Source organism: Muscardinus avellanarius, assembly GCF_963383645.1.
Source record: "Muscardinus avellanarius genome assembly, chromosome: 12".
Taxonomy (NCBI): Eukaryota; Metazoa; Chordata; class Mammalia; order Rodentia; family Gliridae; genus Muscardinus; species Muscardinus avellanarius.
Genome location: NC_137798.1, coordinates 43,272,413 through 43,285,888, shown reverse-complemented (window position 1 = coordinate 43,285,888; position 13,476 = coordinate 43,272,413). Strand labels below are relative to the sequence as shown.

General features: G+C 36.5%; 1 protein-coding gene across 1 annotated transcript in view; it reads right to left on the bottom strand.

Moving 5' to 3' along the window:
• TTC6 (tetratricopeptide repeat domain 6) overlaps positions 1 to 13,476 on the bottom strand; it is a gene marked incomplete at both ends in the record, with an annotated part of 184,150 nt that overhangs the window by 98,627 nt on the left and 72,047 nt on the right. Inside the window, one exon of the mRNA XM_080707135.1 lies at positions 11,877 to 12,018. Coding sequence (XP_080563261.1) covers positions 11,877 to 12,018 — 142 coding nt within the window. The remainder of the gene's footprint in view (positions 1 to 11,876; positions 12,019 to 13,476) is intronic.

The window sequence follows — 13,476 nt, the reverse complement described above, 5'->3', positions numbered from 1 at the left end:
AGAAGCAGGTACAGGAAGAAGTTGCACTGATAAATTATGCTAATGGTATAAACTCTAGATATAATGTGGTGAAAACATCACATCACCTCAATGGTCTTCCTCCCAAGTCACATAACCCAACCAATCAGGGGGAAAAAAATCAAGCAAATCTCAATTGGGAGACATTCTACAAAATATCTGACTACATTCTACAAAATACCAAAATACCATTCAAGATGTTAAAGTCATGTACATGATGTATATTCACAAACATATCAAAGTCAATCACGAAGCCAACATGAGGAGGGAGAGGGAAGAGAATGGGGGGATTGAGGAAGGGCTAAATGAGTGATGTGTGTATGTATCCCTCTACCATCTTATACTCCATTAAGATGTATGACTATAATGCACCAATAAAACTTTTTTTAAAAGGATATCTGAAAAACTGTCACAGATAAAAAGAGCCTAAGGAGACTTAACAACAAAATGTAATATGATATCCTGGAACAGAAACATGACATTATATAAAAACCAAGGAAATCTGAATGAAGAATGGACCTCAGTTAAGAATAATATGTGTCAATACTGGTTTAGTAATTTGAACAAGTGTACCATACTGCTGTAGATAATGTGTAAGTCTCCCAGAGATGACATAACAAATTACCCCTGGCTGGCATAAGACAGATATTTATTCTCTTAGTTCTGGGAAGACCAGGCTCCCTCTGAAGACACTAGAGAATTCTTCCTTGCCTCTCCCTAGCTTCTAGAGGTTACCAGCAATTCTCGGCATTCCTTGGCTTGCAACTGCATCATTCCCATCTCTGCCTCTCTAGTCACGCCACCTTCATTCCTGTATGTCTCTGTTCACATTGCATTCTTCTATAAGAATACCAGTCCTATTATATTTAAGGCCCACCTTCCATCCAGCATGATCTGATCACAAGATTCTTAATTACAAATGCACTGTCCCTATTTCCAAATAGAGTCACATTAGACACATATTTTGGAAACTACGACGTGGGAAATCTTTATTCTGTCTCTGCGAGTTTAAACCTATTCTTAGAAATAAAATTTATCATCAATAGGACAAAAAACAATAAAGAGAAAACCAATTTTAAAAGTATTTGCAAGGAAAACATTAATCCAGCACTCACAAAAAGAGCTTGAAGAAAATGTGGTACTAATTTTAAATGGTAGTGGTTTGAAAGTATGGTTTTAGTAGTAATTATATTTTCTTTAATTTTTATTCACTTTTAGTGATATTTAATTGGACTCTGCACTTTCCTCAAAAGGATTTATTTTGCCATAAAAATGATTGTAAAGCATCAATTTTCAAGCACTACTCTTATCAACTATGAACCCTTATCAGTGGCATGTCCTGGAGTGTGCGTGCTACACAGGATTTCTGGAGTAATATATGAAGACACAAACCATGTAAATAAAATTTCACAATTAGAAGGTGAAAATAACTCTTGAGTATTTTTATTTCTAGTCAGAATATGCCTCATCCATACCATATACTTCACATGCTTCCTATCTACCAATAAAGTACTGAAAGACAGATTTTGAAGTTGCCAGGTAAATTTCTCCAATAACAGTAATTTTTCTTGTGTAGTATATAGACTTAAAGGAACTTTAGTATCCAGAATAAAATCATTTCCCTAACAAAAATCATAATCATCTCAACAGACATCCACTCACATAAATCCACTCACATCTCAATTTAACATCCACTCACATTAAAAACACTGCAGAAAATCAGAATAAAAAGAGCTTACCTCGACATTATAAAAGGAATATACAATAAACCCAAAGCCAATATCATATTGAACGGGGAAAACTGGGAGAATTTTCCTTACAATCAGGAAAAAGACAAGGATACCTCCCATTACCACTCCTTTTTTAATATAGCCAGAGTGCTAAGACAGGGAAAGAAATCAAAGAAATACAAATAGGAAAAGAAGAACTGAAATTATTTCAATTTGCAGATAATATGATCCTATACTTAGAAGAGACAAAACATTCAAACAAAAGACTTCTAGAGCTGATAACAAACTCAGCAAGGTATCAGGATACAAAATCATTTTACAAAAATCAGTAGTCTTACTATATGCCAGCCATGAATCCTCTATAAAAGAAATCCAGAAAACAATTCCATTCACAATGACCTCAAAAAGGATAAAATACTTTGGGATTTATCTGACCAAGGAGATAAAATACCTCTACAATGAAAATTATAAAACACATAAAGAAATAAATTGAAGATTATCTTTGAAGATAAAAATATCTCCCTGCTCTAACATAGGCAGAATAAATCTTATCAACATGGTCATTCTGTTAAAAGTGATCTATAGCAGGGCATGATGGCTCACACTTGTAATCCCAGCATTTGGGAAGCTGAGATGGGAGGATTGCAGTTCTCGGACAGCCTCAGCTACTTAGTGAGGCTTTTTGTAACTTAGTGAGACCCTGTTTTAAAATAAAGAAATAAAAATAGGGCTGGGGGTGTGGCTTGGAGGTAGAATGACCCTGGGTTTCATCTCCAGTACCTCAAAAAAGAAAAAAAAGAAGAAAAAAAAAAAAACGTGATCTATAGATTCAATGCAACCGCCCACTAAAATAACAATGTCATGCTTTACAGAGCTAGAAAAATCAGTCCTAAACTTCATATGGAAAAACAAAAGGCCCAGAATAACCAAGTCAATTCTCAGCAATTAAAAACCATGCAGGAGGCATCGCAATACCTGACTTCAAATTATACTATATAGAGCTATAGTAATAAAAACAGTAAGATATTGGCACAAAAACAGACACAGAACAATGGAACAGAAGATACAGAAACAAGTTCATTCACACACAGCCAGTTATATTCGAGAAAAGACAGCCTTTTCAACAAATGGTGTTAGGAAAACCAATTATCCATTTGTAGAAAAATGGAATTAAATCCCAACCTCTCACCCTGCACAAGAATCAACTCAAGATGTATTAAAGACCTGGAAATTAGACCAGCCTTTGAAATTACTAGAGGAGGGCATAGGTCCAACACTCCAACATATAGGCACAAAAAGACACTTCCTCAATAAGACTCCAAAGCACAAGAAATTAAAACAAGGATAAATAAGTGGGATTGAGATAAAGAACTACTGTGCAGCAAAGGAAACCAGCAGGAACCTTAATAAAAAGCTGGGTGTGGTGGCATATGCCTGTAATCCCAGTACTTGGGAGGCTGACACAGGAAGATCAGAGTTTCAAGGACAACCTCAGAAGTAGTGAGACTCAGCAATATAACAAGACCCTGTGTCAAAATAAAAATAAAAAATAGGACTGGGGCTGTAGCTTGGAGGTAGAATTCTCCTGGGTTCAACCCCAGTAACACACACACACACACACACACACACACACACAAAGACCCTTAATAAAGAGAGCCAAAAGAATGGGAGAAGATCTTTGCCTGTTACTCCTCCCATGGAGGACTAATATCTAGACTATACAAAGGACTTAAGAAACTTATTATAAAATAAAAAACAATAAAAAATTGGCAAGTGAACTAAATAGACACTTCACAGAAGAAATACAAATGGCCAATAAATACATGAAAAAATGTTGAACATCATAGGTAATCAGGAAGACACAGATCAAAACTACACTGAGATTCATTCTAACCCCAATTAGAATGGCAATCATCAAGAGGTCAAGTGATAATAAATGCTGGCAGGAATGAGGGAAAATAAGAATTCTTCTACACTGATGGTGGGATTGCAAATTAATGCAGCTGCTATGGAGATCAATGTGGAGATACCTCAAAAAACTGGGGATGGGTCCACCATATGATCCAGCTATCCCACTCCTGGATATCTTTCCAAAGAGACTGAGATCATAATATTATAGGGATACCTGCATTATCCATTATTATAGCAGCACAATACATGATGGCCAACTTATGGAACCAACCTCGGTACTCATCTATAAGTGAATGGATTAAAAAAATCATGGGATATGCACACAATAAATTCTACTTATCAATAATAAAGTAGAACAAAATGATTGAATTTGCAGGAAAAAATGATAGACCTAGAGAACCTTAAGTGAGATCACCCAGTCATAGACAGTGAAGGGCCATATGTTTTCTCTCATATACAGAAGCAAGAGTATAATTGAGATATAGGAGGGACTTTAGATAATGGAGAAGAAACTCCAGTGGAGAGAAAAGTGGTGCAGGGAAGGCGGAGAGGGAGAATGGACAAAGGAGGCTCTTCCATTGACATTGTATACATACGTTAGAATACCGATGCTTATCACAGTGTCTTGTATGGAGAAGAGGGGAGCAGGGAGGGATACGAGGGGAAGCTCACCAAGTGCTGCGTGGGTGTGTGGCACTATCACGCTGAGCTACATTATGAGGGAGGGGGAAGGAGTGGGATGGGGATTGGATAAAGGCTAAATGGATGATGTGTACTTGTATATCCTAACAAATCTTGTATTCCATTGTGATGTTCGACTACAATGCACCAATAAAAATATATTTTAAAAAGTAAACATAAAAATATATTGCCCTAGATGTAAGCAAGATACAAGTGTCCAAGAGAGAAACCAGGGAAGTTAGCATTAAATAACAGTACTTCACTTTCAAGGAAAAGTACAGCTGCTCCTTCAGGAGAGAATTCTATCAAATTAAACCAGTAAAAAAAATACTAATCATAGTAAATTAGTTTATTCTGCAGTACTCAAAACATTCTAAGAAGAGAAAATTATTAGAAGCAGGAGTTTTGGCAGCTGCTAGAACCTGACAGGAGGATAGAGAAAGCATAGAAAACTGAATTGCCAAAGCACCCTCATTTAATTTAGTGTCTAACACCACCTGTACTGCCCCCAAGGTTATGTTACATATATTACAACCCAGTACAATAACTCCTGTTCATACTGATGACCTAAGGTCAGAATCTTCTATTCACTAAAGGCGAGAGACATGCAAATTAATTTCAGGGGTAAGCTAAGCTTCATATAAATGAAACATAAGGCAGAACACCAGTTCTCAAAATGTAATCTGAGACCCTGGAAAAGGTTATTTGCCTTTTTCACTGTGTTGACATTTGCACTGATGGTGAAAACAAAATACATAAATGGTAAAACTGACAGTGCCTTAGCATGAATAGAGGCAGCAGCATCTTAAAAACACCCTTTAGGAAGCAGCAAGAATCATTAATTTTATTAACCCTAAACCTTCAAGTACACATCTTTTTAAGATACAATGTGATTAAATGAGAAAATTCTCAAAATGCAGCTGTGGCCACAAGTGAAGTGTGCTGGTACTTTGGAGAAAAAGCATGTGTGCTGTGGTTTGATTTATGAACTGACACAGACACTGTTTTATTTGAAAGAAAAAAGCATCAAACTATGGTTACTGTGAATTAAATATCTGATGAGCATTTTCTTGAAAAGGAACAATGCAAACCTGTCAATCAAATCAAAACCTGTCATTTCAAATTAAAAATCTCAGAGGATACGTGCCAATAAAAAATTAGGACATTTGGCTGGGCGTGGTGGCGCACACTTGTAATGCCCGCGCTTGGGAGGCGGAGACAGGAGGATTGCACTGGTTCGGAGCCAGCCTCACTGGCTTAAGAGACCCTGTTTCCACATAAAAAAAAAAAGTTAAAAAATAGGTCTGGGAGTGTAGCCCGTGGGAGTGTATCTCGGAGGTAGAAGGGCTTCCAAGAACCCCAGTACGACCGAAAAAAAAAAAATTAGGACATTTGAACAAATAAATTAGCATCTTGGGAAATCTTTGGCCTTCACTATGAGCTTGCCAGATCCCATTGCTAAAGATTTAACTGATAACATTAAAAATAAGTAATTTTGAAACCAGACATGGTAATGAATGCCTGTTCTCCCAGCAATTCAGGAGGCTGAGGCAGGAAGAGACCCTGTTGAAGACCTGACTGGGCAACTCAGTGAGATCCTGTGTCAAAATAAGACAAAAAGGAGCTGAGCACACACTGAAAACTCCAGTACTTAGAAGGCAGAGACAAGAAGACTGCAGGGTCAAGGCCAGCTTTAGCAACTTAGTAAAGCCCTGTTTCAAAATAAAAAAAAGCCGGGCGTGGTGGTGCACGCTTGTAATCCCCGCGCTTGGGAGGCGGAGACAGGAGGATCGCGCAGGTTCGAAGCCAGCCGCGCTGGCGTAAGAGACCCTGTTTCAAAAATATAAAATAGGTCTGGGAGTGTAGCCCGGAGGAAGGAGGGCTTCCAGGAACCCCAGTACCACAAAAATAAATAAATAAATAAATAAATATAAAAATAAAAAATAAAATAGGGTTGGGAGTATATCTCAGAGGTAGAACACCCCTGGGTTCAATCCCAAGCAGCAAATTTATTTGTTTGTTTGTTTGTTTGTTTGTTTGTTTGTTTGTTTGTTTGTTTAAAAAGGACTGGATATGTAGCTCAGTGGTAGAGCACCACCCTGAGTTCAGTTCCTAATACTGAAAATAATAATAATAAATTTTTATATAATACACAAAGTGAGGCCGGGCGTGGTGGCGCACGCTTGTAATCCCCGCGCTTGGGAGGCAGAGACAGGAGGATGGCGCAGGTTCGAAGCCAGCCACGCGCGCTGGTTTAGGAGACCCTGTTTCCAAATAAAAATGTAAAAATAGGTTTGGGAGTGTAGCCCGGAGGTAGAAGGGCTTCCAGGAACCCCAGTACCACCAAAAAAAAAATAAATAATAATAATAATAATAATAATAATAATAATACACAAAGTGACATGTCTCAACATTTGAATAGCTACATAACTCTGTGAACACTATTTTCAGAAGATCAATGCAGGATGTTACAAAATCACCCATGAATAAAACACTCATTTAACATACAAGATAGGCCAATAGATTTTAGTATGATAAGATTCGAAAAAGTCACTAATACGGTTTCAGATTTCAGTTGCAACAAGCTTTTTGTAGTTATATTCATTATAAAGTTCTTTTTGATCAAGTTTTCTTTTCCTTTTTTCTGATGGTCCACTGATCACAATTTTTGTATTAAGCTTTTTATTTTGTAAAATCATACACAGTTTTTTAAAATAATATAAAGATCCCATTTGCCCTTTCCTCCATTCATCCCAAAGTAACATCTTGTAAAACTGAAGTATGCCATCACAGACAAAGCACTGGCCCTGATACCACTGTGATACAGAAGAGCCCCATCACCTGGAGAATCCCTCCTGCTGTGTGTTGTCCTTCAGTGACGCTCTTCCTCCCCCCTACCCACCCCCCCCGTACCCCAAAGCCCTAGAAACCACATAATTTTGTCATGGCAAGCATATTATATATTGGAATCATACCGCATGTGTGTAATATTCTAGAAATGGCTTTTGATATCTCAATAGATGATAAAAGGCATTTGACAAAATTCAAGGACCACTCATGTTAAAAAAAAGAAAGAAAAAGGAAGTACGACAGACAATCAGAACAGAAGGATGTTACATTTCAATAGCTGATTTGTTTTTGTTGTTCAGTAGTATTCAGTGGTAAAGATACACCACAGTTTGCTTCACCCATTGAGGGAAATCCAGGGCGCTTCTCATTTGGGCTTTATAAATAAAGCTTGTCTAAACATTTGTGGACAAATTACAATGTGATCATAAGTTTAAATGCTTTGGCATGCAATTACTGCCTGCATGGTAGTTTCAGGTTTTGATGTTATTTTTCTCCTTAACTATTTTCCAGAAGGCTGGACCATTTTACATTCTCACCAACAGCATGTGAGTGACTCAGTTTCTCCACTTCTTTACCAGAATTTAGGGCCGCCATCATTATTTTGTTTTAACCAGTTTGTAGCAACAACTCATTGTGTTTTGTTTTTTGGGTTTTTTGTTGTTGTTTTTGTGGTATTGGGGGTGGAATCCAGGGGCTTTTCTACCTCTGGGATATACTCCAGGCCTATTTTATATTTTATTTGGAAACACAGTCTCACTAAGTTCCTGAGAGACTCCCTAAGTATCTGAGGCTGGCTTCAAATCTGTGCGATCCTCCTGTCTCAGTCTCCCAAATGCAGGGATTACAAGTGTGTGCCATCACCCGGAGCTCTCGTTGTGGTGTTTTTTTGTTTTTTTGTTTGTTTGTTTTGGTGGTACTAGGGGTGGAACCCAGAGGCTATCTACCCCCGGGCTATACTCCCAGACCTTTTTTACATTTTATTTGGAAACAGGGTCTCACTAAGTTGCTGAAAGCCTCACTAAGTAACTGAGGCTGGCTTCGAAACCGTGCAATCCTCCTGTCTCAGCCTCCCAAGCACAGGGATTACAAGCTTGCGCCACCACGCCCGGCTCTCGTTGTGGTTTTAACTTACATTTTTCCTTATGGCTAATGATGTTGAACATCTTTATATATGTGTATTCACTGTCCTATTGGTGAAATGTCTATTAATAGTTTGTGCCTACTTTCTAATTAAAGCATTTGGGGTTTTTTTACTGTTGAGTTTTAAAAATAATTATGTATTCTAGATATTAGTCCTTTGCCACATATGTGTTTTGCAAATATTTTTCCAACTATAAAACAAAGTCTTGCTGGAAATTTGACAGAAATTGCATTAAGCTGGTATATCCATTTAGAGACAAATGATATGGCTACTATGTTGAGTCTTCCTGTCCATAGAAGTGTAATCTTTCCATTTAATTAGGTTACTCTGGTTTCTTTCTTCTGCATTTTATAGTTTTTGACATCCAGGTCCTGCATATGTTTTATAAGGGATACAGCTAATTATTTCAATTTTGAGCAATTGAAAATCATATTATAGTTTTAATTTCAATATTCATATGTTGATTAAAAAGATATATAGAATTAGTTGCTTCTTTTTATATTGTATCATGTTTCTAAAAGAGCTCAATTATTCTGTGAGATTTATATTCACACATTCCTTGGAATTTTTTGTCATATCTTCTGTAAACAGGGGAAGTTGAATTGTTTCCTTTCTGGTTCATATGCTTTGTATCCCTCTTCTTGTCTTATGGCTCTGCCTAAAATTTCCAGCACTATGTTATATGAGAATGGTAACGGGAACCATTCAGGCTTTTGCATTAAATAAAATGTTAGCCATATATTTTGGTAGATGTTCTTTATCAAGTTGTAGAAGCTTCCTTCTGTTTCTAGTCTGAAATTTTCTATTATGAAAATGGGTGATGAATTTTGTCAAATGCTTTTTCTACATTATTGGTATTATTAAGTAATTTTTCTTTGTTTTAATAATATAATTGATCATAGTGATTGATTTTCAAATACTGAGCCAGCCTTAAATCTTCCTAATAATCTCCTCAGGGTATGGTATGTAATTCCTTTTATGCATTTTAAATTTTATGTGCTAATATTTTGAGGATTTTTATATCTATTATAATGGATAGTCTTAGTCTATCTTGTGCTGCTGTAACAGAACATTGAGCCTAGATCATTTATAAAGAACAGAAATTTATTCCCCCAGTTCTGGAGACTGGGAGGCCCAAGATCAAGGCTCTGACATTTGGGGCGACCTACTTCCTGTGTCCCCACATGCAGGGAGCAGAAAGGCCAAGAGGGGAAAGGTAGCTGAACCTGCCCTTTTATAACAGCATCACTGCCACCCATGGGGCAGATCGCTCATGCCCTACCCACCTTTAAATATCCCACCTCTTAATACTATTACAGTGGCAATTTAATTTGGACATGAGCTTTGAAGGAGTCAAACACTTAAATCATAGCAAGGATATTTCTTTCTATCTATCTATCTATCTATCTATCTATCTATCTATCTATCTATATTTCCTCTCTCTGGTTTTTGTTCTGTCTTGGTCTAGCTTGGTATCAAGGTATTGCCAGCTTCAAAAAATGAATTGGGAAGTGTTGCAACTCTTCCTCTCCGGGAAAGAGTATGTGGAATTGGTGTTAATTCTTCCTTAAATATCTAGTAGAATTCTGTCCAGTAAAATTATGTGGGTTTGGAGATATTTGGAAAGAGATGGTATTTTTAATTAATTAATTTAACTCCTTAATAGTTATAAAGATATTCAAATTATATATTTTATGTTAAATGAGTTGTGGTAATTTGTACTTTTTGAGAAATTGCTCCATTTCATCTAAGTTGTCAAGTTTAGGTGTGTGTTGAGCTGTTTGTAATACTGTTCAACAATATTGTTGATATCTTCCAGGGTCTATAAGTGATATCCCTTGTTTCATTTCTAATGCTGTTAACTTGTATTATTTCTCTCTCCTCCCCCCACCATCAGTCCTACTAGAAATCAATATCATTGATCTTTTCAAAGAACTGTCTCTTTTACTGATTTTCTCTATTGTTTTTTCTGTTTTCAATTCCATTGACTTCTGCTCTTTATTATTCATTCCATCCACTTGCTTTGGGTTTGTTCTGCTCTTCTTTTTCTTAGTTCTTGAAGTAGGAGTTTAAATTATTGATTTAAGACTTTCATTTTTCTATGGTAAGCATTTAATGCTATAAATTTCTCTCTCAACCCCTTTTCAGCTGTGTTCAATGACTTCTGATGTGTTACATTTTCATTTTGATTCCATTCAATGTATTTTTAAATTCCTGAAGCTATGTCTTTAGCCCATGGATTATTTATAACAGTATAGTTAAGATTCCTAGGGTTTAGAGGTTTTGCTGTTATTTTCTTGTTATTGATTTTTAGTTTGATTCCACAGTGGATTTACATTTAATTTAGAGTTGAAGTCTACAATTTTATTTTTTGTTTTTCTCTGATTTCTTTCTTCTTTTTCTGACTTGAACATATTTTAGAATTCACTATTAACTATAGTGTTTTAGCATATCTTTACTTTTTACTATATGCATTATTTTATATAAACATGACTTACCAGTCTTTGAATGTCATCATTTTACCAGTTCAAGTGATAATGCAGAGAACTTACCTCCCTTTTTTTTTATCTCTTTACCCTTTCTCATCTTTATATATTAAGTATTCCTTATTCCTTGAAGAATTTCTACATATATATTTAAGTTTTCCTCTATAAACAGTTGTCATAATTTTTTTTCAACTTGCAAACATAATCTAGAAAACTCAGAAAAGGAAACTCTATTACATTTACTCATATTTTTTATTAACATGTTCTTTTTCCTTTTAGATATTCTGAGAGTTCTTCTTTGTAGTTTTTCTGTTTAGAGAACTTTCCCTTCATTCCTAAATGATATTTCTTTGGATAGGGAGCTGAGCTTACAGGGGTTTTTTAATTGCTGATTTTTTTATTGGTGCATTGTAATTATGCATCTTAATGGGGTAAAAAATGGTACAGGCATATATGCACACATCACTCCCACACTTGGGAGGTGGGGACAGGAGGATCATGCAGGTTCGAAGCCAGCCTCGCTGGCTTAAGAGACCCTATTTTTAAATAAAAATATAAAAAAAAAATGGGTCTGGGAGTGTAGCCCAGAGGTAGAAGGGTTTCCAGGAGCCCCAGTACCACCAAAAAAAAAATACACTATTTACTATTGCTACTTTAAAAAATAAGTATTTTAGAATTTTCTTGGTTTTAATTTCTAACATAAATATCAATAAAGTTCACATAAATAATTATTGAGGTCCTCAATATTTATTTTTGGTGGTACAGGGGGTGGAATCCAGAGGCTTTCTACCTCCGGGCTATACTCCCAGACCTATTTTATATTTTTATTTGGAAACAGGGTCTCACTAAGTTGCTGAGAGCCTCACTAAATAGCTGAGGCTGGCTTCGAACCTGTGCAATCCTCCTGCCTCAGCCTCCCAAGCGCGGGGATTACAAGCATGCATCACCATGCCCAGCAAGGTCCTCAATAATTTTTAAGAGTATCAAAAGGAACCTAAAGCAAAATGTTTGAGGACCTGTGAGATAGAAAAAAAAACTAATATTAAAGAGAGTTCTTACTTCCTCTCCCAAGAGTGGCAGGTGCAGTTTCTGAGCGTGCTGTTCAGTTCTTTGTGTCAATTCAGGAAGTATCCTTGGTGGTATTGGATGATGATTGACACATTCTTCCTTTTCTCCAGTAACAGGAATTCCATACAGTATTCTATAGTGTGATAAAAATAAATTTATTTTTAAGTCAGTGATAAAGCAAAAAATGTTTTCTCTCTTTTTATACTTCTGCTGAAATAAACACATTAGCTTTTGACATCTACACTGAACAGAAACTGTAAATAGGCTATCATAAGGTAAATAAACAAAGGTTATTTCCAAAATAAAAAAGAATTTGTAAATAGGTCAAATAATCCAAAATGAGAAATAGCTCAAAAACAACTAATGTTTTATTCTGATATATTTCATAGTAACCTATATGATGGTTTTGTTTCATTATATTAGAATAAGAAGTTCAATCTATGAATGCCTAATTACAAAACAGATCCAAACACTTCTCTGTCATTTGATATCTAACCTGCTCCCCACTCCAAGCTCATAACAAAGGTTTCATTTCTTAGATGGGGCAAAGAACTTGCCTACACAGTTTTCCTTTCCTGATTCACATCTTTCTGGGATGAAGAGAAAATTGTATTGGCATCAGATTTTCCCTTGGTAGACTACACGCTGCTACATCCAAGAAGTAGCATGGGGTAGAGTATTTGACTGCATATACCCAAAAATAATATAGGAGGTTAAACAAACTCATCAATATAATTTTTTGGTGGTAGTGGGGTTCCTGGAAGCCCTCTACTTCCGGGCTACACTCCCAGACCTATTTTATACTTTTTTATTTTTGGAAACAGGGTCTCTAAGCCAGTGCGTCTGGCTTAGAACCTGTGCAATCCTCCTGTCTCCGCCTCCCAAGCGCGGGGATTACAAGCATGCACCACCACGCCTGGCTTCAATATAAATTTTTATTTAGTCAAAGAGATAAATCAAAATTTGAAGGCAGAATATATCATTAATGACTATCCTACAGAGAGCTTGAAAAATGCATTAATGTTTGTATTGTAATACTTTCTGTAAAGTCTAAAATGAATATAAAGTAAGCCTATACAGGCCATAGCTCTATCAATTTCGCACATAAGATATTTAGAGCTACTGATCCCTCTAAATTTCTGACATTCCATTATATGAAGAACTTTATGAGCCACCAACTGCAAAGACTGACCATATATAACTCATTTTACTCTCAGATGCCATCTTACCAGCATTAGGAAGTAGACCCACCCAAAGGCAGGCTGGAGGAGACAGGGCTCTGCCACAGCAGAGTCATGCAAATAAGCTTTCTTTCTCACCTTCTCAAATATCCACACTCAAAGAGAAGTTAAAGTTCAACTCCCAGCCACTGGACACCCACTCTACCCTCCCTCTCTATTGCACTTCCCTGAATTGCCACAGATGGACAGGTCAAACTTCTCCTGCGGCAGTGTTCTAAGTGTGACTTAGGCTTCACTAACCAGGTGTACTCACACACAGTGTACAAGGCAGAAGGTTCTGATGTTTCTGTTGCCAAGCACAGTCACAACAATGAGGTTTTTTTAGAGCAGTGTTCCAGTTACTCTTTTTG